General features: G+C 38.2%; 1 protein-coding gene across 2 annotated transcripts in view; it reads right to left on the bottom strand.

Annotated features, from left to right (window-relative positions):
* Positions 1–205: 205 nt before the first annotated feature.
* Ripk2 (receptor interacting serine/threonine kinase 2) overlaps positions 206–24,988 on the bottom strand; it is a 31,785-nt gene continuing 7,002 nt past the window's right edge. For both annotated transcript variants that reach the window (XM_036179413.1, XM_036179414.1), the window contains 9 exons: positions 23,636–23,791; positions 18,194–18,351; positions 14,275–14,324; positions 13,211–13,372; positions 9,027–9,112; positions 5,465–5,551; positions 4,207–4,300; positions 1,873–2,034; positions 206–1,331 (listed from right to left, as the gene is read on the bottom strand). In XM_036179413.1, coding sequence (XP_036035306.1) covers positions 994–1,331; positions 1,873–2,034; positions 4,207–4,300; positions 5,465–5,551; positions 9,027–9,112; positions 13,211–13,372; positions 14,275–14,324; positions 18,194–18,351; positions 23,636–23,791 — 1,293 coding nt within the window. In that variant the 3' untranslated portion in view covers positions 206–993. The remainder of the gene's footprint in view (positions 1,332–1,872; positions 2,035–4,206; positions 4,301–5,464; positions 5,552–9,026; positions 9,113–13,210; positions 13,373–14,274; positions 14,325–18,193; positions 18,352–23,635; positions 23,792–24,988) is intronic.

The following is a 24,988-nucleotide window of genomic DNA, read 5'->3' on the forward strand; positions in this document are numbered from 1 at the left end:
CAATAGTTCATTGTCAGAATGCCATCTAAATCCATTCATGCTCTATTCATGTTTTTCAGGTTCTGAGTCTGGTGGATCTTGCAAGTTTCGGCTTTCAAGTTTATATTGTTTCTCACTTTTTGCTAACATTGTTAAACAGTTTTCAGAAGAAGTTTTCACTTCTTATAGGTTCCCTGTAGCGACATAAGCCAAAAGGAAAAAGGACTCACATTGTATTGTATTTTTATTGTTTGTGGTGAAGTTGGTGTGAACAAGCCTAGAAAATAAAAAATGGAGCAGCAAGGCTATTGTGTGGTAACTGAACAGATGTGTATCTGAGCTGGAAGATTGTACCTGCAGCACCCTTCAGTGCGGAAACCATGTTGTGTTCCAAAGAAAACAGCAACACTAAGGAAGGTCTCCACCCAGCCAGCTTGTACTCCAGACAGGAGCAGGAAGCAGCTGATTAGGATGAGCAATGGGTTGCTCACCATGCTGACAGAGCAAAGGCTAAACAGAGGCGGATTCATGGCCAGTGTTAATAAAAGGTTGCTTTTTTCTTCTTTATACACTTTGTATAGCTTGAAAGAACGTCCTCTGGAGGTCTGAACTTGGGGTTGCGGAGTGGGAATATTATATCACTGCTACATAAAGTCAAATTGCATTTTTAGAGAAAATGAAGACTGCAGATAAGTGAGTTTGGAAATGTCTTCCAACAGAAACAAAGGCTACCTTAAGGCATTGTTATGTTCAAGAAAAATGTAATTATTACATAAAGAAGTTCAAGTAATGAAACTGACATAAAAAACTAAACTATACAGCATAATGCAAAATTTTTACTTATATTAATTTAAAAAAAATACTGCAATGTCATGGAAGAAGACATACTTATCTCTCCCAAAAAAACCTTCAGTGAAGCGTCTAATACTCCTATGTTTCTATACAAATATTATCCAGGTAACAGACATATAAATAACCATTTGTAAACCTACTTTCCTCTCAAAAAAGACTCACTTATAGGCTTTTATTTTGAAGGAAATTTGAAGATGGTGTTCTGGAAACCACAGGAACTTCCGGGTAAGGCTGAAGTCCCATTTGCTTGTTATCTTTCAACTTCTGTACTATAACTTTGGCAAATTCTTCTCCTTGGATGTCAGTGGTGTCTAGTAGCTGTCTGACTTTTGAGGTCCTTGTAGGTTTGGTGCTAATGAGTTCATAGTCCTCCTTCATGATCAGGTCCCGGGACAGAAGGGCGTCCAGCGACTGGTTAAGGCAGGCTTCAGTCATTTGGCTCACAATGTCCTCCCTCTTGCTCTGGATCCACTGCTGGGCTATACCGGGTTGCAGGCCCTCTGTAGAAGGGCAGAGCATGGACAATTTACAAAGTTGAGGACAGACACATGCAAAAAGTATAATTCTGTGCAAAACTGAGTAAGCACAACAGACATTTCTATATGTCTGTGCCAGTATAAACAGCATTTTTTGGGAAATGCTCACATTTTCAGGAACTATTCAGAGATGTGCATTTTATCTCCCATTCACCTTCCTGAAAGAATATTGTATTTTTTATATTCTATGTTGTATGTTAAATTTAATTTTTGTTTTGTTTCAAATACAAAGGATACCTGCATATCTGATGAAAAAAAAATAGCTTGACCTTTACTAACATAGTAAGTAATGCTTCCTTTTAATACTCCTTCCTAGTTAGAGACTTTTGGAGTACACCAGGCCCTATTAAGACATATCAGCACTAGGTTGGAAACACTTTCCTAGTAAATGTTTACTGGGGTAGGGAATGAAAACTAAGAAAACTTATTATATGGTGACTCTACGCAGTGTGTACTTGTAAAGAAAATACCAGCATTTGCAGTGTATCTCACAGCATATACTGACCTGAACTCGTCTCAACCAGGAGTGGATTTATTATAGCCAGAGAGCACAGCGTGGGTCTGTGATCACAGATGGCTGCTCTTTGTGATGCAGAAACGGTACCATCCCAGCTATGGTTTCCAGGACAGCGATGCAGCTTCAGAGAAGAGCAGTCTGGTGATCCTCCTACAGAACATGTCGTTAGGGGCAGAGTAGTCATTTGATATTCCTATCACTAAAGTATCCACGGTGGGTCACAGAAGGTAGGCTCCAATGGCTCAGGTTTTTCACTGTCATTGAAGCTACTTCAGAAATCCAATTCTGAAAATATGTTAACTCTTTTTAATTACATTTATTTGTGTGTGTGTGTGTGTGTGTGTGTGTGTGTGTGTGTGTCTGTCTGTCTGTCTGTCTGTGAAGGTCAGAGGACAACCTGAAGGAGCCAGCTCTCTCTTCCTACCATGTGAGTTCTGATGATCAAATTCAGGTTGCAGGCTTGGCTGAATGTACTTTACTCACAGAAACATCTTGCCAGCTCTGCAAACACTTTTTAGAGTAATAAGCATTTATACTGAATAGTTTTTATTACTGTTAGTGCTTCATTGCTCTATGCTTATTAAAAATAATAAAATTTCCTGTCTTCTCCTAGTCCAGTACTTCCCTGTGAATTCTTCCTTTTCCAGTTTAAATGTGTCTTACATATGTCTATCAGGACACAGACTTTTAAGGGCAAAACATCTGTATTTCATGTGTTTCCTCCTCTAGAAAACAATTTCAGTGCTTCAACTCTTTATCTCCCCTTTTAGTTTATGTAATTATTTTTCTGACATTATTAAACACACTGTCTCCTCAACATCCCGCACATTACCCCAGTAGGTACTGGTGGCATCTCAGACAAACAAAAACAACCCAAAAGATGAAAATCGTAATCGTCCTCCATCCTAGCTCTAACCCACTTCAGTTCTTGGTTCGAGCAGCCGTGGTGCTTTCCCGGCATAACTTCCCAGCTTTGCCTGTCCTCTCTCAGCTCCTCAGGCGGGAAGTCAAGGCCCCCGGGGGTCATCTGATCGCTCACAACGCCCTCCCCGCCCACTTTCGCTCTTAACTCTCCTTCATACTCCAAGTCTCCTTTTCGCGGCAAAGTAGCTTCTCCAGGGCAGGGGCCAGCATGATGGCTTGGTGGGTCAAAGCACTGGCTTCCCCTGGATTTGATTCCCAGAATCCACAGTGGAAGGAGAGAACTGCCTCCCAAAAGCTGTCATCTGACCTCTACATGTGCACTGTGGCACGTGTGGCTCTCTATGCTGCTCTGCCACCGACCTCACACACTGTATACAAACAATACATAAAAATAAATTTCAAAATGTTGTACATATGCCAGACAGGATGAGTCTTCCTAAAGCAAAAATTCTTATTTTATACCCCTCTTCAAGAACCACCACCTACTGAACTTAAAAGCCTAAATTAGGTTAGCTGAATGCAGGAAGTCTTTTTCTTAAAAAGAAAAATAGTATAAGTGAACAGACATAAATGAATATATGTCTATGCACTGTGCATGCTTGGTGCTTATGGAGGCCAGGACAGGGTAGCAGATCCTCTAGAACTGGAATTGTGATCATTCTGAGATATTGTATGGGTGCGGGGAATTGAACCTAAGTCCTCTGGAAGAGCAATAAGTGCTCTTTGCCATTGAGCCATCTCTCGAGTCCCTGGGCATTCTTGGTATGACTGTGATCCTCATTTTTTCCCCTCTTCTTACTCTCTTGACCAGACAAACTAAATTACCTACTGTTATTTGTTTCCTTGCTTCTAGACTCATGTTCTTTTGTCATAATTAGAGGTCAGTCTCTAGGCAGAAACAGTCTTCATGTTGACATTGCACAGTGGAGTGATGTGAAAGTATTCATCAGAAAGCCTGGCTTTAATCAAGTCTTGGATCTGCTAGCTACTTGCTGTGTGATCCACAGAGTTCAGAATCTGTAAAACAAGGACTAGCTCCCTCACACAGCTATTAAAAGTACTTTGTAGAGAATGTGTCTTGTGCCCTGTAGTTATGTAAGTATGTATCCTTCTTAAAATATAGTTACTATGGTAACTAAGAAACATCTCTCTTTTTTCTTGTGAGATTCAGGAAAAAAAAAAAAAAACTTTTCTTCGTGATCACAGAGTGCTTTTAATATAAATGTATTTGTTCATCATTCTACTGTTACCTTCACATGTATAGACTTGTTCCTTCAAAAAATGGAGCATGAATGCAAATGAAAAATGTATTTCATGCACACCACTGTTGGCTAACGCTCTGACCTTGAAAGAAAGTGGAAAAGTTGTGTAACCATACTGATTGGGAAACTGGCATACCAGATAAAAAATCTTTGTCTTGAGGAGCTGACAGAGACCTGGAGGTTCCAGGAGAACCAGTGTTTCTGGAGAGCAGAGAGGATCCACATGATTCCTGAAGTAAACAGAGGACCGACAGGTTGAGGAGAGCTGTATACATACAAGTTTGTAAAAGGCATCATCTTTAAAGTTACAAAGTTATAGCTTCTAAACTTTACTTGCCTTTGGCTTATTAAAAACAAAGATGCAGAACTACTATAAAGTACAGCTTACAGAACCAAAGAAATAATGGAAAGCCATCACGAATACGTGTGACTTCTTTTTCACCTCCATCTTTATTAGGTATTAAACCCAGGGCCTCCTCACACACATGCTAAGTGAGTGCTCTACCACTGAGCTATATCCCCAACCTCTACATTTACCTTCATTTTCAACTCAAGTGGAAGGATGCGGCAACAGTTAAGGACTGGAAATAGCTATCCACCCTACGTGATCCAGCAGATCTGTTCAGTGGCTATAATGGTGAATCAGTAGTTATCTACTGATTTAGAGCAAATGCTTGTTCTTAATTCTTTCAGCCTGAAGGGATGGAAAATGCATGGACATCTTCACTCCCAGCTCTGTCATGGAATTGCTAATTGCCCTTCAACAATGCATTGAAACACTCTGGCTTTCAGGTTCCATCAAGAATTAGCATATACTCAAGGATCAAATTAGACAGTTAATATAAAAGTGATTTTGAAACTATGTATTGGGGCCAGTGAGGTGTTTCAGAGGGTGAAGTGGCTTCTGCCAAGTGGATGACCTCAATTTGATCCTTGGGAACCACAGAGCCAAGGAGAATGATTTCTGCAAGTTATCCTTTGATACACATACACACACGTGCACACACTATATAAACAAATGAAAAACCCTCATGTGTTGTGCTTTCATGTTCTTTTGAATGCACTATTACTTTTATGAATCTGTAAAGTGGACATATAATCTTAAAATGATTCATAAAATGATCAACTAAAGAAATACTCTTGGGGAGCAACAGAAACTTCTCTTAGTACTATGAAGTGGAAGGGTGTGAAACGGTGGTGAAATTATCACCGATGTTTTACCTGTACACTACCCTAGAGCATCACGAGGACAGAGCTGAGTGGGGTTTCAGGTTAGAGACTGCCATGACTACCTAACCAACTCCCGGACTTTAGCTTCCCATCTATAAGAAAGGGGGTTAGACTAAATGATTGTTTAATACACTTCTTGCATTAAATAACATATATATTTGTACCTCTTGTGGAGGATGGTTTGCAGGTATGTTCAGCGATAAATCCGTTTTCTTATCACATAAATGAACAGTACTCGAAGCACTCTGTATCTGGAATGAACACACACACATATATGCTTTAATTGGATGTGACTTAGAAATTACAGAAGTAAATTACAATCTACTTGTTTTCTGTTTACACAAAAATCAATGGAAATAAAATCTTAATCATTTGAGAATACATAACTTAATTAGGTAGAGACAGTGTACAACAAGAAATGCTTAGAGAACAGACATTTCATCCTGCCTCATATTAATTGGTAAATATTCTCTCACAAGAGTTTTGCACCTTCATCTTTAAAGTAATACCCACAAACACAATTGTTTAAAAGTTGAGATAATATTAAAAGTATAATTACAGGATTTGTTAAAAGAACATACTTGATTTTGCTGTGTACTATGTTCTAAGTCCTATTACTATTTTTACTGTACTGGTAAGGACCCACGGTTGGGATGATGTAAAGGGGTGCTGTGTTACTGTGGCATGGAGGGGGGTCATGATCAGTGTTAGAGCCCCAGGATATGAAACTCTATGACCCCTGCGTGTATATAACGCATTTGGGGCACAGCCCTCACCCCATCCACTCTCTTAAGCCCTCCTGCTCTCTTTTGAACTCTAATTCTCATCTCGTCCCATCCTACTTTCATGTCTTAAAAACTTCCCAAACACATAAACAAAAAGTCTATTAAGTTTAATTAGGGTTGCCTGCATGTGCATGGGTGTGGGGGGTGAAACTTAACATCAAGTTTTCCTATTTATATATTAGAGACAAGAATACCCATTTTGTAGGGTTACTGTAAGAAGAATTAGAATTAATAAATGAAAAGGGCCTACAATTACTTGCAGGTATTCAATAAAAGACAGCTGCTAAACAGGTGATTTGTTTATTTAAGTACTATAACTTTATACTAAAGTGATGGCTTAGACAAACTGTCTTTACTACCAAGTCATTTAAAGACAGGTTTGGAAGTCTAGCTCCTGCCTCAACCCATCTGACAGAGAATATCCACTCTGCAGTCAGGGTCAGGCTGGCCTGAAATTTACTATGTAGACCACACTGGTTTCAAATTCACAGGAATCCACTGGCCTCAGCTTCTAGAGTGCTGTGATTACAGGTGCAAACTATCCACAGATGGCTAAGTCTACTTCTCCTCTCCATAACAGAATACTTTAATTGCTCTTCAGAACTTTAGATACTAGTGGGTACTGCACCTGAATCTCCACTGTCCAATTTACAACTTCCTGCTCCATTCAGAGGAAACGACTCATATCCACCTGTGTACACAATGGGTCTAGTTTATTACTCATAAACCTAGTTCAGTAAGTGTGTGTGTGTGTGTGTGTGTGTGTGTGTGTGTGTGTGTGTGTGTGTTTGAGACCATGTAACCTTGAGGACTTGGATCTTTCTACTAAGCTTACAGAGATTCACCTGCCATTGCCACCTGAGGGCTAGGATTAAAGACATGTACCACTATAGCTGATGCACATAGAATTTTATATGAATCTTCAAATTAGCTTTTGGCTATGTCAGTTATATAAAGTTTTCCTGACTTTTACTAAAACATTTAAAATATATCATTTTATTAGTTATACTTTATTTTTTAATAACTAATGAGATATAATAATTCAACTTGTTTATGGACTGGTGAATCATTTCTAAAGGAGAAATATAAGAAAGCATTAAAGAAAACTTTTGATTCAGCTTTTATTTTTCAAGAAATATTCACTTGGAAACATCCAAATAGTAAGATCTGGTTTAAAGAATTTAAAAATATAGAAAATGCAAATAAAACAAGCCACTCTAAAGAGAGAACTATAACATGTGTATGAGAGAGGATCTGGCGATGTTGCTCATGTTTCCACTCTGCCGCCTCCACTTCTAGAGTGGCCGGGACTAGAGGCACATCCCCAGGCATGGCTTGGAAATTTCTATTCTATTGGTACTTTCACTGTTCATGTGGGGTGTTATGTAAGTTACTAACTTTTCCATACTGCAATAATCTCACCTGAGGAAACTAGAATTTCGAAAACCCCCAACCGCAAGTCCATGTGAAAACAATGCTGTGACATAGAAACAATGATGACTCCATTGTGGGGTTACTAAACCACGTGAAAACACTTTATTTAGGGAGATAAACTTGTAAACATTAAGTCTCGTATGTAGGATCCTAGTGCTTAAACTGGAGACAAAAAAGGAACGCAGCAGGGTTCCCTTTCTCTTCATACCCAAGGCTACAGGCCTTTGTAATCCTCCTCCTCCTCCTCCTCCTCCTCCTCCTCCTCCTTCTCCTCCTCCTCCTTCCTCTCTTTCGTTTCATGATCTACCACTCAACTATACCCCTAGGTCCCCTCCCTTCTTTTATTTTTCTTTTTGAGACAGGTCTAGCTAACTTACCCATGCTGGCTTTGAGCTCACACCATAGCTCAGACACACCTTGAATCTGCAATCCTCCTCTCTTAGCCTACCCAAGTAGATGGGATTACAGGATGGTACCACCAGGTCCCTACTCATCTAGTTTTGCTTAGAAAGAGATAAGAAAAAGAGAAACTTGTAAGGAGACAATAGGAAAAGAACAGATAAGCCAAAAAGAAACAGTCTCAGGAGTTTGTACTGACATTGGTATCTCTAGAAAAGGCTGTACCCTACCCCAAAATGGGGGAGTTGGAGAAGTTATGAAAAGAATTCAAAGACTTCATTTTTAGATCCTCCTACAACTTGGAGACTGATATTGCTATGATAAATCTTATGTTTCATTATGAGTGGTTGTTTCTTTTACATGCCAGTCTTTAAATGAAAGGTTATGTTAGTAGGTCCAGCAAACCAGGAGGGGAAAGCAAACTGCCAGTCAATAAGGAGCTGAAGATCGTGCTTGTTTATTGCCCAAGAGTTTGGCTAGCTGGCAGTTTTATTATCAGTGCACCTTACTGAAACGTGGCGAGTGCTAGCCTATGCTTTCTGTGCTCAAAGGGAGCTGCAGCTGCGATGTAAATCCTCCGCTGTGCTAAACCATTTGGGCTACACTGGTCACACAACGCCCTTGGTCATTCACATGAACGTCTCTGACAGTTTAGTCTTCAACATGAAGTGTTTGGTTGAGAAAATAAAAACCAAGCAATAGAAGTACAATAGGGTTTAAATAGAACATACTACTGTTTTACTTGACAATAAATCTCAGGAAAAGTCAAGTCCACTAAAGAAGAGCAAGAACTTAGCAGAAGTAACAGAGTCTAACACATGTCACATGCACCTGCGGTGAGTGACATATGGGGTCTGCTGTACACAGGGCCCTCAGCACACATTCTAAGTTCACATCTGACATGCTGAGAATTCTGATACTGTTAAATCTGAAGGTGGCCCATTTGAATGAAAGAGAAATACCTTCGGTGACTAAGGGAGTAATCATGGCCCTTGTAAATTCTCTCACCTCCAAATTCTAGCCTGTATCTGGGAAACTAAATTAAAACATCCTGAGTAACATACAGACTTTTACATTCTAAGTTACAAAGTGTCAAAGGGAGATTTACCTTGGTTTTTTTTAGCTGGATAACAGCTTCAAGAAAAGTTATGTCTTCAAACGTTCTCAGAACTGGTTCAAGTTCTATTAAGCATTCTAAATAAGAAAAACAAAACAAAAACAAAAACCCAACAATTTTAAGTTCAGATTACTTCTAATAATTAAGGTGAAATGTTAACATTTATCTTATAAAGCTCCATGCCAAACTTTCACTGAAGCGATGACATCCAACTGTCTTAAGAATTCTTATTGCTGGCATAAACAGACCTGATGGTCAACAGAGCAGGGTCGGCAGCCTGAAAATGAACCATTACAATTCTGGTAAGCTGATTTTCAAAAGAGGGCCGTCCGTACATTCCTCAAGGCAAGGACAGTCTTTCAAAATAAACTATACTGACATTTAGATAGCCACAGGAAAACAGGTCATTTATACCCTTACCATACCACCATACATAGAAATTAACTAAAAATAGATCATTCACTTAAATATAAATAGGAGAAAATGTTCAAGACCCTGAGTTAGGGAAATTTCTTAGATATGACATCAAAAATAAGATTCATAAAAGCCTGACAACTGGACTATTCTACATACAATTCTAAATACAAATTCTAAAAACAATTTTGAAAACTGTACTCTAGAGATAAGTCACTCTTAAGAAAAAAAGAAAAGAAAAGCCACAGAACAGGAGTATGAGAGTATATTTCAAGTTGCGTATGCGCTAACTGACTTGTATTTGGCATGTGTGCAGAATTCTTACAGGTTGGGCCATCAGGATAGCCTAGTGGGTGAAAGCACTTCCCGTGCAAGTCCAACTGATTTAGTTTGATTCACAGCACCATGGTGGAAGGAAAAGAACCAAGTCTTGAAAGTTGCCCATGATCACTGATGGGGTATGCTTGTACTCATATATATACGTCACACACACACACACACACACACACACACACACACACACACACACAGAGAGAGAGAGAGAGAGAGAGAGAGAGAGAGAGAGAGAGAGAGAGAGAGAGAGAGAAAGGGAGGGAGGGAGGGAGGAAGGGAGAGAAAGAGAAAGAAAAGGGGGAGAGAGAGAACAAGAACTGAAAACCCAGTAACAGAAGAATACATGTACAAGTGTTAATTGTCCTCCTTGTACCCAGTAACAGAGAGAAGAATACATGTTCAAGTGTTAATTGTCCTTGTCTGCACCTAATTAACTTCATATACATCAGCACCATTCTTCTGTTCTCACATCTCTATGGAAACTGCATATGGGGGCTGAAGAGATGCTCAGTGGTTAAGAGCACATGTTCTTGCATCCAAGTTTGGTTCCTAGAACCCACATCTGACAGCTTACAATTGCCTGCAACTCCAGTTCCAGAGAGTCAATGCTTTTGGCCTCAGTAGGCACCTGTACTCACATGTACATACCCCCCCAACCCCGCCACACACACAAATACACACATAACACACAAAAAAATCTTTCAAAAGAAGAAACTACATTTGAATGGGTTACCAATGATGCCAGTGTGAGAAAAATCTTTCATTCTTTTCTGAGATGAAGGCTTGAATATTTATTACCGTAGTTGGCCTCAATCTCCTGGGTTTAACAGACTCTCCTACTTCAGCCTCACGACTGCAACTCAGCTGTAAGGCTTTCTCACATGACTTACAGTCAAACAGACTCGACTACCATTCCCTTCTTGAAGCATTCCTTCTGGCTCCTTCCTAGACACAAGAGACCATACTGTCTATTTCTTTCCTTTGCAATCCATTTTCTTGTTCCTTTATGCAATTTCTAAGGATGCCTCAGAGGTTTAATAAGGATATTTTATTCTTTGTTGTCAGGCTAAATTCTCTATCTAGGGTGATCTAGTTTAAATTATTTATGAGTTATTGACACTTGATTTCATAGCATAAATTCTAGATTCTTTCTTGGATAAGAACATTTACATGTTATTATAGTAGAAACCATAATTATAATTCCTTCTACTTGTTGGTTACATGAATCATGCGTATATGACTGGGCATACACAATCAGCAATATTTGAGGGTTTCATTACTTTAGATCAAGGCCAATATGTTATCATCTGTCTTTTTTACTGTAGCTGTTTTAATGGGCTTGGATTGGTATCTCACTGTTTGTATTTCCTAGTGATGTGAAAATCCCTTTTATATGCTTTTCAGCCAGTTGTATAGTTTCTTTGATGAAATTCTAATCTCCTACAATTTTAAAAATGTTATTGTTTGTCTTTTTATTGAATTAGTGATAATTCTTTTTATTTCCAGACAAGTCCTTTCAATAGATATGATATAAAAATATGTTCCCACCACTTGCATCTTATCATTTCATGTTTTAGTGTTTACTTATTTTCAAAGTGTGTGTGTGTGTGTATGTGTGTGTGTGTGTGTGTGTGTGAGAGAGAGAGAGAGAGAGAGAGAGAGAGAGAGAGAGAGAGAGAGAGAGAGAGATGTGGACATATTGTATACATGTTTGCATGCACGTGTGACTGCAATGGCCTTAAGTTTACACTAGTTATCTTCTGTGACTGTTCTCCACTTTATATACCAAGGCTGGGCCTCTCATTTGGACCCAGAGCTCTCCATTTTGGCTAGTCTAGTTAGTCAGCTTGCTCTGGGAACCTATCACCACCTCTCAAGTGCTGGGATTACAAGGAGGCTGCACACCCGCAGGGCACAGGGCACATATAACTTGGGTGTTGGGAGTACAAACTGGTCCTCAGGCTAGTATGGAAGCAGATTTTCCTCTGAGCCAGCTCCATGGCCTGGTACTTTACTCGAGTACAAAGCTCTAATTTTTTTAAGTTCTATCTCCAAGTTTATTTATTTATTGAAAAAAATTTAGATCCTTTGGATTCAACCTAAGAACTCTGCCTAACTGAGGTCTTAAGATTTTCTCCTGTTTACACTTAGAGACCTGACCTGTTCTTCTGTTGGAGCCCATTTTTAGGTTTCCTAATGGCTTTACTCAGCAGGTCTGCATAGAGAGGATGATTAAACCACGGGCCTGAAGGCAGGTGTCTGAAATGGTCTGCACTTGACTGTGCCCCGTGTGTGTGTGTGTGTGTGTGTGTGTGTGTGTGTGTGTGTGTGTGTGTGTGTGTGTGTGTGTGTGTGTGTGTGTGTGTCTTTTGCTCCACCTCTTGGCATTCCTTTAAATACCCTAGGGCAGAGACAGTGGAGGGCCAATGGATTAGGATCCAGGCCCTCTTGAGGCTATCCTGTATTTTCTATCTGTTTCTCTCCCCTCTATATTTCTAACTAATATTTCCTGCTGCTTTTACTCAAGAGTACTCTGGGGAAATGTGGGGGTGAGGGATGGACCCTATGTACTTTCTCTGAAATGTATCTTAATTCTGGGTAATTTTTCTCTGACCAGAATTATCACCTGAATTAAACAATTACTGAGGGAGTTTTCTAACTGCTTTTTCTATTCTTCTCTGGCCTCCTTTAGTCACTTCCCCATAGAGTAGTCACGAGTGATTTTGACTTAAACTTAAATTAGATCACATTGCTTCCAGAAGAGACCATGAGAAGGGCTTTTCACTGCGCTTGGAATACAGGTCTGAGTGTGGCAAGCAGCTGCTCCCTTGCTCTCTAAGGCATCTTTACCATCATCTTGGTTCACTCTGCTCGAGCTACATGGGCTGTCTCCCTATTGCTTGAAAACACAAAACATTTCCTTCTTCTGGTCTCAGGATCTTTACTCTGGATGTTTTCTTTGCTGGAACTCGTCTCTCCTGAGTCTGTGAATGACGGGCTCTGCTTCAAGCGGCAAACAACAGCTCCCCAAAGCCCTCTTACCCCTCTCTCTGTGTATCTCCACACTTGTGTTCTTACAGGATGACTTCGAAATCTGTGTCTCATTTTCTCAGTGCCTTCTGCAGAAGAATGTTAAACTGAGATGTCACACTTACTCTCTGCTCCCTGTGCTTGTCCAGTGAGAGAGCACAAGGCAGGTGTTCCCTAAGTGAACAGAATGTTACTCCTACAAAACAACTTCACTGTTCTGTTAGGAATTCTCAAGTCTTTTCTAGAAGCAATTACTTATATGCAAATGCATCAAATAACAAGCGCAAAGTAATTTATATAACAGCTTCAAGATAGGCATAATTTTTCAAGAAATGTTTTATTTATAGTATACTAACAATTCTCTAATTTAAAGGTCCAGATTAAAACTGTTTACTCACTCAAGAAAGATGGTCTTTCATCTGGATTTTGTGCCCATCCACTTTGTATTAGAGAGATCATGAGACCTCGATGAGGTACATTAAATGGCAAATTTTCCTCACTGGTATCAGGCCGATGTCCCTGTGACACACTATACATGATCTGCAAAGGATTGGTGACCTCTGTCAAAACAAATACATTTCATTAACTGGAAAGCTGTTACTAACACTAATGAAATAAAAAAAATGAGGCAATCTTAGTATGTTAGACCAATTAATAACACCTTTTTCTGTAAGAGGACTTATCTTCCAGCCAGTGCCAGACCTGTGCAGTTCTCACAGGATGGAGGAGAGCTGAGCCAGGTGGAGCTCAGCTGAGCCTAGTCCAGCCAACAAGGGGCAGCAAGTAATAGTTAATACAAATGAGAGAGGAATGTTATCTGCGGAACCACTGCAATGTGGAGGATATTCACTACATAACAAGTTGAACACTACAAAAAAAAAAAAAAAAAAAAAAAAAAAAAAAAAAAAGCCCAGTATTATCTGAGAATGACAAAGATTATTTTTCAACATTTGTTGGTGTTTATAAAAGGAATAATAATTAAATTTTCACACAGAGTTTTATAGCTAGTGTGGGTCTTGAAAGTAGTAATAAAGCCAGGTGTGATGGCACATACTTTTAATCTTGGCACTTGGGAGGCAGAAGCAGGCAGATCTGTGAGTTGAAGGCCAGCCTGGCCTACATTCTACATAGCAGAGCTACATTGTGAGACCCTGCCTCAAAAAAAAGTAATCTCATTTTGCAAAGACTAAAAATGAGGACTTGAGACTTTGTGGCTTGACAACAAAGGGACTGGAATTTAGATTCTTCTGATCCATAAGTCAAGTATGCTCTTCCTAACTGATCGTAATCTAGTGTGTTTTGTAGGTGCAGTAGATGCAGACCTGGTAAACCGCTGTTTTTACAGTGTGGTTTGTACACAGAAGGAATGGCAGGTACGTTTAAAATGATGAGCTTAGAGAGTTCTGAATGTGTATCAACAACATGATGTCTTCTGCAATAAGGAAATCAAGAGCATACGTACCTTCAAAAGGCTGTTTTCTTGATAACACTTCCCACATGATAATTGCATAGCTGTTTAAGTTAAAAAGTTATATATCATAAGCAAACTTTGTACAATAAACTAGAGCAAAGCAGTATTTAAAAATGAAACCATTTTTGAAGATGATAATGTAATGAGATATTTTAAAAGGGATCACCATACATAGTCAGGATAGTGAATGCTCATGTATATCTGAAACGAAATTAGCTTTGTCTTAAAAAATTAATTTTAATTAAAAATATGAAGTTACCACAGTAGTGGCTTAGTGCTACATACCAAGATAAATATTTGTGATAACTTAAGTTACTCTGAACATCCAGATAAAATGTAACCTCTAATCTGATGTCCCTATTTTTCACACAAAAGTAAGAGCAATAAAAGAAGACTGTCTTCTTTTATTAAATATTCAGCACCACTTTACTGACTTTTTTCTGGTTTCAATACAGTCTTTTCATAGTGCAAGTATTTTGACAATTACATTTCAGTTACAAATCACCTAGTTAAGCTAAATAGAGTTTATTTTTTAAATAAATGAGTAGAAAATAGAAATTCTGCAGTATCTTCAAGCAAATTACACACTCAAAAAGGATACCTGAATTTGATTAGGTACCAGCATACTACCTTTGAGGAAAGTGAGGATTAACAGAGAAAATCCCACCCAAACCAATGAAAATTATTTTCTCTTATTTTCTCCTTATAGAGCTTGAACATAAAAACGTAATTCACAAAACGAATGATAAGTACATTGAAATTAGTCTGTTTTCAAATCCCTGATACTAAGAGGGGAGGAAGTAAAGAACAAACAATAATCCAAGCCACCAGAAAAACAACCAACAGAAACACAGGAATTAGTAAGTACCTCTGAATTATAACCTTAAATGACAATGGCCTCAACTTACTAATACAGAGGCAGAGTTGACCAGATTAAGAAACAAGATCCTACTTTTTGTTGTCTCTAAGAATCATACCTTATTGGTAAAGATAAAACAATCTATCAAAAACTGAGTAGTTATTCTGATGATAGAGCCAACTTCCACCCACAGTGAGTCAGAAGAGAGAAGTAAAGGATGAATTCACCAAGAAGAAATAACAGCTGTAAATGTATATGCAGTGAACTGTGGCACTCCCAATTTCATAAAACAGAAATGGACACAAAAGGTTTGATTTTTGAAACAATGATACTGGGTGGTTTCAATCAGCCAGTAGCTAGACCAACCAAGCTAAAATCAATAAAGAAATTGGGCAGTTAAAGTACATCATAGGTCAATGGACTGAGCAGATATTTATTGACTATTCCAACTGAAACAGAATAAATGTTCTCAGCAGCCCCAAGGATCATCTCTAAAACAGACCACATTCTAGGCTACAAATCAAGTCTAAGCAAATAAAAAAGAATCAAAACCACCTCTTGTATCTTTTCAGCTCCTAGAACAATAAAAGTATAAATCAAAACATGGAAAGAAAATCTACAGAAACTATACAAATACATGGAGACTAAAGAATGAACTTTAGAATTACTACTGAGTCATTCAAAGAGTCAGAGAGGAAAAGTTCCTAGAATCAAATGAACATGAAAGCATAACTTCAAGGTGGTTGTAAGAGGAACATTTGTAGTTATGAGTGCTTTAAAAATCAGAAAGATCTCAAATAATAACCCAATGAAGTACCTCAAGGTACTAAATAAAATGAACAACTTAGCTGGCAGTGGTAGTGTGTGCCTTTAATTCTAGCACTCTGGAGGCATGCAGGTGGATCTCCAAGTTTGAGGCCAGGCTGGGGTACAGAGTGAGTGCCAGGAATACACACAGAAACCCTGTCTCAAAAAACTAAAATAAGTAAATAAACAAATAAAACAAGAATAATCCAAACTCAAAAGTAATGGATGGCAAGAAGTAATAAAGACCACGGTGGAACTTGATGGAATAGAGACAAAAGCAATGATGTGTTTGGTTGTGAGTCTACCCTTTAACAGCTGAGCTCTCTCTCCAGGCTGAGAACTATACACAGAATCTGTTTAAGAGCTGGTTCTTTAAAACATAAATAAGACAGACAAACCTTAAGCTAAACACCTAAAAGAAGAAGAGCCAAATTAATAAAATCAGAGATGAAAAGGGAAGCTAGTTTTGTTTCCAATAAAATAAAAGACTCATTAGAAAGGACGTAGAAAACTCATTTAAAAATAAATCTGGAAAATCCAGAAGAAATGGTAAATTCTTAGATCTATATGACCACCAAAATTAAATCAAGTCATACACATAAACACACACACACACACACACACACACACACACACACACACACACACACATACACACAAGCAATGATACCTACATCAAAGTAAAGTTCTAACAAGGAAAATCTTAGGACAAGATGGATTCACCATCAAATTCTATCAAGGTTTTTGCTTTTTTTTTTTTTTTTCTTGAGACACAGTCTCTCTGTGTAGCCCTGGCTGTCCTGAAACTCACTCTATAGACTAAGCTGGTTTGAATGCACAGAGATCCATTTGCCTTTACCTCCTGAGTGCTGGGATTAAAGGTGTGTGCACTGGTCTGGCTTTCTACCAAGCTTTTTAAAAAGAGGTAGTGCCAGCGTTCTTCCAACTGTTCTATAAAATGGAAAGGAAAGTGACACCACCAAACTCATTCCATGAAGCCAACAGCACACTGACACCAAACCGGACAGAAGCCCAACAGAAAGAGAAAAACTACGTTCCCGTTTCCCCATGAACAAGTGTCAAAAAACTCTCAATACAATTCTTGCAAATCAAATTAAAAGACACATTAAGCAGATACTATTCCTTGACCGGGCTGGCTTCATCTCAGGTATGCAAGCTTGCTTTAACACTTGCAAACCAGTCAGTGTGGTTCAGCATGTGAATAGATACAATGACAGAAACCAGAGGATCTCTCAATGAAGGGAAAAACCAAACCAAACCAAATGGTCTGTGTTTAGAGACTCAACCCAGCTGGACTATGTAGTCTTCATGTAGCAGACTCAAATCCCTCCTGTTCCTCCTTACTGGGCACCTCATTTAAATGAATAAGTATATCGGGGGGACAACAGAAGAAGAAGCATTTTTTTCTACACAATAATATGAATGTGAAAGATACTTGAACTAGGTGCTCAGTGACATGAACTGGTTGCTATGGAAGGGATAAAAAAAGTCTTTTCTTGGCAAAAGGGGTATATAAGATGGTTATGTAATTTTCTAGTCAAGACATATCATTTACTATTAAAAGCACAGTCATTTTTATTGTTAATTATTAAAGATAGCAAAAGATGTTTGAAAGGGCTAAAACATGGATTTAAAAAACATGTAGGAATGAAGAGACAGATGTGAATTATATATGAGGTAAAAGCTCCCATACTCTAATTCTGTGCATAATAAATTACCACCCTCTTTTTCTCTTGTCAATGAAGCAATATCAAAACCAATAAATTATGCTTATTACTGTACTGTGATGTTGTAACTAGGTGTAAATGAAACATGAAACTGAAATTCTATTAAACACATTAATTCACTGTATAAAAGATCCACCCATATTTAAATAAAAACATCCCTAATAGGTTTAAATGTTTATTTCTTTTTAAAAATGAGTAATGTGTAAGTAACAATGACTAAATGTTATGGACCACTGTTTCCCCATGCTTTCCCAAGTCACTTATGCTCAAAAACTTTGAGCATTTTTATATATTCATAGGGCAAAATATACACCTTCATATCTTTAAATAATGTTGAAATCATTTAAAGCAAAAATGTTTAATTTGAAAAATATCAACCATTATGGTCACTATTTTTATCATAAGTTATTAAAAGAAACTTCATTATAAAATGTAGCTGGAAAATTCTAGCTAATTAATCTTATATTTCTGATAAAACAAAAGCAATGCCCGGTACCTGTATATATCATGCTTCACACTGGCCCTTGATTTCTGTCCAGGTTCATAGTTCTCAGGTGGCATATAGATGATTGTTCCTCCTTCTGGTGCAGATTTGCTACTTCGTGATTGAGAGAGTGACATCATGCGCCATTTTGATAAACCAAAATCTGCAATCTGTAAGAGGAAGGAGTTGAATTAAAATTGTCTTTTTTTCTTTAAAACATCTAAGAATTAACTGCCTTTGTTTTCATATATTGCATTTATAGTGGCTCTCAGACTCAAGAAAAGCTATGTACTACTACTATTCCACAGCCTCTTAACAAATTAAATACCATAGTGCTATGCCTAAGAACTCTAGATGCACTATATTCTGATAAGGTTTGTAGCAGAACATTACACATGTCTAAGGGAAACCAATTGCTTCAGAATCTGAGTAAGCCTGTGCACTGAATATTCTTTTTATGGCATGTAGCTTTAGGGTAGGCTGTGCTTTCCAATCCCTCACCATCGATTATTCCTTCTCGTATGCCATAACTGGAGTGAACATTGCCTACAAATGGTCTTTAATAATCTTTTTGTTAAATTTATTCATTTGTGTATGGATGTGTAAGGGTGTGGCCATGGGAAGTCAGAGGACTGCTTCAGAAGTCAGTTTTTTCCTTCCATCACTTGGGTTCTGGGAACAGAACTTCAGTCATCAGGCTTGGCAGAATGCTTGTACAGCTAGACAGTTTGCTAGCCCAGGTTTATATGGTATTCTTCTTGTTCTAAAAGTAGGATCATTAAATTTTAAAATGAGTAAAATCTTACAACAGTAAAAGTCATCACTATATGCTTTATGCTCACTGTTAAGAGTCCGTTTGGACATATCACATTAAGAATGCACAGTTAAATAATTGACCAACGGTAAACATTCTTTGTTTTCAGTATATCTTTTACAGCTTTATTTCTGTTGTAATTTATATAGGTTATATAACTTTAATGCTTAAGGTTTCTCACTTTTTAAATATAAAAGGTAAAATGTAAGACTAGAAACAATTATTTAGTGAGCAAGGAGTATGGGAAAACTTTAAAGACATTTAGATTACTTAGGCTTATAATGCATACTGAAGAAATTAACAAAGTAGGATAAACTCCATTTTGAGTATTTATCTCTTGTATTTTTTTAATAGAAGAAATTATTTGTATCTGTGTTTAGATGAATGAGATAAACATTGCAGCCCCAGACCATCAAAAACAGAATGCACAAACCGTTCATGCATTTACTATAAGCTGAAGAGATGACAAACAGGAAAAGATCAAGGGGAGATAAGCTGCCAAGCAATGGAAAGTCAGTCCTGGCTAGTTCTAAAGGCAAGGGAACTTCAGTTACAAACACTGGGTTCTGGAGTTGAGGTTATTTCAATTGACAGCATAATTCTACCACTTAATTGTTGTGGGACCCAGAAGAAACTGTTTAATTTTTCTGTGTCCTACATTATTCATCTGTAATGGAATAATGTATTCAACCAAAGTATGTTGAAATAATTCAAACTAGTCCTTCTAGGGAATTATTCAGAAGAGCATCTGTCACATGACTCACTAGCCACATGAGTTAGTCACTACTATTAATGTATACATGTACTGAATTATCATACTATATTCCATTTACATGTATAGGAATTATTTATAAATTGAAAAAAAACATTTAAAAAGTAGTATAAGATTGAGTTTTAAAAAAGAAAAAGAAGTGTTGACTTTGTCTACATTCTACTAAGAGCCTATTCTTTAACTCTGATTATAAAGCCTTTGGAAGAATTTGTAAAGGGGTACTTTAAGTTATCAAAAAGAAACTTTAAAAGTGATTAGAAAATTGAGAAGTCAGCAAGAATTTATGAAAAACAAATTACAGAGACCAGTGCTCACCAAGTGGTGGTAGTGCACACCTTTAATCCCAGCACTCAGGAGGTAGAAGCAGGTGGATTTTTGTGAGTTTGAGGACAGCCTGGTCTACAGACTGAGTTCCAGGATAGCCAGGGCTACACAGAGAAACCCTGTCTCAATAAAACCACACCAACCCAAAGCAAAGCAAAGCAAACCAAACAAAAATAACAACAAGCAAAAAAGTACAAGTGCTCAATTTCACACTTCACATAACAGAGTCGTTCCATAAATAATAAAAGAAGATAAATTCTTTTGGTAGCAATGCTACTGTACCACCAAGTTCAAAGTTTGTATCTATAAGATATTTTGTTTTACTTACATAATAACATATTTGACTATTAACTGAGCAGATATGTATTTGTTATATGTAGAAGAGCTGAAATTAATGCATTAGCTTACTGAATTTAATTATGGGATGCGTCTCTATGGCATGTGCTAGGTATGTGGTAGATAACAATCCAGGCTAAATTGTTTTCTTCATGAAACTTAAGTCTAACTGACCAGCCAGTCTGGGCTGCATGAGGACTCTTTGACAAGAAAAGGAAATAGGTGTGACCACACAGTCACTCCATTCACACTCAAATTAATCATGTTAATTAAGAAAGTCATGCCAGTTGGTGAGAAATATCCTCCTGGGGAAGCATAAGGTGTAGGTTGCAATAGGCTACAGAGAAGAAGTAGGTGGGATATGATGGAAAGCCTGGCTGTTCCTGATGACTTGGGAAGAGCTGTCAAACAAGGACTCCTCTAGGAGTCTTTGTGGAGAAAGAATAATGGTACCTACCAAAATATCCTTACGAAGCTGAAGGATGATTCCCCCAAGTATGGATTAACAAAAGGACTGGTATGCATGCTCAGGGAGGTGCTTAAAGTAATGCTGTGCTGCTCTGTTACATGACAAGGAGAGGTAGCTTAAATGATAATACACGAAAAACGACAATGACATCAAAAACACAAAGAGAAACCTCCGGGGACCTCTGGCTGACAGTCCACTTTGAGTAGTATGACTGCCTGTGGCAACTGGTTAATTACCACAACCCTTCCTTATTTCTCTTTTCTTGTGACAGGTCTCATGCAGTCAGACTGGCCTCAAACTCACTATGTAACCTAGGTTGGCCTTGAACTCTTCATCCCCCCACCTGCACCTCACAAGTGCTGGAATTACACGCAGCATTCACCTACCCTCCCTGGCTAAAAACTTATTACTTCAACTCTGCACTCAGCAGATTATGTCAGATGTATTTTGTTTAGTCCTAAGGATCAAAATTTGTGATTACTGCCAAAGTGTGCACTCAAATTACACAAGGGGATAAAACTCATATGAACAAGGGACTGAATGAAGACTGAAGAAGGTAAAGCTATTTAATGGAGAAAAGGAAAATTTCCTAGGGCTGGGAGAAGCAGAGGCACTGCTGCTGTCTCCAAATATTAGAATGGCTGTCATACTGAAGAGGGACTGAAGTTACTACATTTATTAATACAAAGTGAGGTAGAACTAATGGATGAAAGCAACAGGGAAGGAAGCCTGATCATGTAGGAAAGTGTCAGTTATTCACAAAAAGATGTCCTCTGCTCTGGAGTAGCTACTCTGGAGACAGAGCTGCAGCTGACTGTCAAGTCTTGTAGAAATGATGGGATACCTCAGTCAGCCCCCTCTCCCTCTCAGGAAGGTGGGGCCACAAGCTTGACCTTTCTTTCTGATCCCAAAATACATCTTTATTCCAAGAAAAAGGAAGTGTATTCAGTTATTTTATTTTTATTTTTATTTTTCTAAGACAGGGTTTCTCTGTGTAGCTTTGCACCTTTCCTGGAACTCACTATGTAGCCCAGGCTGGCCTTGAACTCAGAGATCGGCCTGCCTCTGCCTCCTGAGTGCTGGGATTAAAGGCGTGCGCCACCACCACCTGGCAGTAATTTTTTTTTAATTTACTTTTTCTCATACTTCTGGGTTATAGTTTTCTGTTACAACTTTCCCATTAAGTAATGGAGAAATAGGCATTTCTTTGAACATTTTAAATCATCCTCTGACTATGTATGCTATAGAAATAGGTATATAAAATACTACATAAAAGTAAAGTGAGTTGCATTTAGTATTAGTTATTCAGCAATTACCTCTCTTTTGAGTTCTCCCATTCTATACAGGGTTACAGTATACCTTGCCTTTTACACAAAAACAAATTCAAAGCATGAGATTTCAATATAACACTAAACATAATACTAAGAAACCTTAGAAGTAACAGAGTAAAATCATCAGTACCTAGCGTTTAGGGAACAGTGCTTACAAGTGGTAGAAAGCATGACATACAAGGAACAAAAGTGATAAACTGGACCTCATCAAAGATAAAATTTTTCTTGGCGACAGCCTTTGTTGAAAGGATAAAAATAGGTCTAGGAAATGGCTCGGTGGTAAAGCACTGCTGGGCAAACAAGACAGAACCTGAGCTTAATGTCTCAGAACCCACATAAAACGTCCAGGTGGGGCAGGATATAATCCGAGTGCTGGAAACTGGAGACAAGAGGATCCCCGTCACCAGCCAGCCAGTATAGCCAATGATTACACACACATGCATACACCAGACACACACGTTCTCCATGATTCAATACAAACACAAACACATGGATAACAACACAAGTTATGGAGAAGTAATTGAAAAGAAATATTTGAAAATTATTATCTGATGAGTGAGTGAAGGACTCGTATTTAAAATATATACAGAGATCTTAAAATTGAGTGGTAAAAATGAAAGACCCAATTAGAAAATGGGCTCATTCAAGAAGCTTTTCATTGAAAAGGCTCTATGGATGACAGGAGAGCACAGGAAAAGGTGTTCAAAACCACGCATGCCTGTCCAGTTTCTGGTCTGAAAGTTGTATCTAATTATGTAGGGAACCTGGGTAAAGGGTAGCTATGTGGAACCACTTTGTATTATCTTTATAACATCCTATGACTCTACAGGAATTTCAAAATAGAAAATTAAAAAAGTAAAAATGTTTTGAAACACTGTGAACTGCTACTTTGAACCAAATTCTATCGCTAAGCTCAAGAATAACTGAGCATTAAGCCAGGTGTGGTGGCACACACCTTTAATCTCAGCACTTAGAAACTGAGACAGGAGTATTTTTGTGAGTTCCAGGACAGCCAGGGATACACAATGAGACCCTGCCTCATACACACAAACAAGAATAACTAAGCCACTGGAAGAAAGGGGCTGAAGTACAGACAGCCAAGGGAGCCCTGAGTCAGTGAATATTGCTGCCATAGGCAAGGCCATGACAAGCACCAAATGCCTCAGACCCATAGCAGTGGCAAAGCCTTGCCCTGGTCCCAGTGCAAATGTAGGCAGTGTGTTCAAAGCCCAGGAACTGGGGCTTCCTCCTCCAGGATCTTTACAGCCCAAGATGTTTCATTCCTTCATGTGCTGAGCCAGGTTTCCCAGCCGCAATCTCTGAAGACAGAGATTAAGACATAACTTCAAAGATTTCTCAGAATTATTAAGAACAAAGACCCAGAGAAACCTTTTTCTAAAGTAGTTACCTTAACATGAAATTCATTATCCAACAAGATATTCTGAGTCTTTAAGTCATGATGAAGTAGAGGGGGGTTCATGTTGTGCAGGTAATTTACACCAAGAGCAATTTCATGCAGGATGCGGAATCTCAATGGCCACGCAATATCAGGATATTCAGTTTTCTTTGTATGGGTGAAAGAAACAAAACAAAAGTTACTACCTTCATTTAACAGTCAAAGATGAAGAATTCCACGAGGAAGTAGATTATAAACTCAGATAAAACACATGCTCAATTTTATAACATAGTATCAACTGCTATGGTTTAGCATTCTTATATTTTATTTCCTTTAATTTTTAGAGATGTTTATGATAACTATAGCAGCGATATTTCTCTTTTTATATTGGCCTTGCAACTGAATGGTATTGTTCAGAATGGTAATGAATGGCCTTGATCTTTAGCAGACACAATTCTCTGTTATTTGTATGCATATATGGTCAGACTCAGGTATTTACACTCCAATCCACTGCTCACTTCTATGGCTTCATCTAATAACTTATAACCATAAGCATATGTACATACAGAAAAAAATATAACCTGCTTCTGACATACCAAATTATTCATTCAAAATTTTAACTTTTTATATTAATTTAAAATAACAATTACCACTATAATCTCTACATTAGTTAAAATTGAGAGTATATATATTTTATGTATACAGTGTTCTGCCTGCATGTGTCCCTGCAGGCCAGAAGAGGGCACCAGATCGCATTACAAGTGGTTGTGAGCCACCATGTGGTTGCTGGGAATTGAACTCAGGACCTCTGGAAGAGCAGTCAGTGCTCTTAACCACTGAGCCATCTCTCCAACCTGAGAGTATATTTATTTGAACTGTCTCATACCTGAAAGAGTTTGTTATTATAGTCTGTATGTGTGTGTGCATGTATATACAGTGTGATGGGGGGTATATGTGCCAGGGTGTGAGTGTGGAGGTCAGAGAACAACTGTGTGAAGTCAGTTCTTTCCTTCCACCTTTAGAGGAGCTTTGGGGTCAAACTCAGGTGATCAGGTTTGCATTGCTGTGTGGCAAGTACCCTACCTTCTGAGCCATCTCACTGACCATACTTTTAATTATAAAATTTTTCTACATTACCTCTTGAAACATTAGCCTTTGAGAATTTTCTTCTTGTGGCATAAGATCATTTTTTGTTTTTATACATATATCCACCTGAGTTCTTTTTAAAGTGTTTTCTGAATATAAGAGTTAATGTAGTTTCCCAGGAGAATGTGTACACTCCGAAAAGTCAGACACTTTGGGAAAGGTGGCAATAGCTTATCATGGCCCAAACCCATGGGTTCGTTTTCCAAAATGCTTCGTAAA

Source organism: Onychomys torridus, chromosome 2, assembly GCF_903995425.1.
Source record: "Onychomys torridus chromosome 2, mOncTor1.1, whole genome shotgun sequence".
NCBI classification, from domain to species: Eukaryota; Metazoa; Chordata; class Mammalia; order Rodentia; family Cricetidae; genus Onychomys; species Onychomys torridus.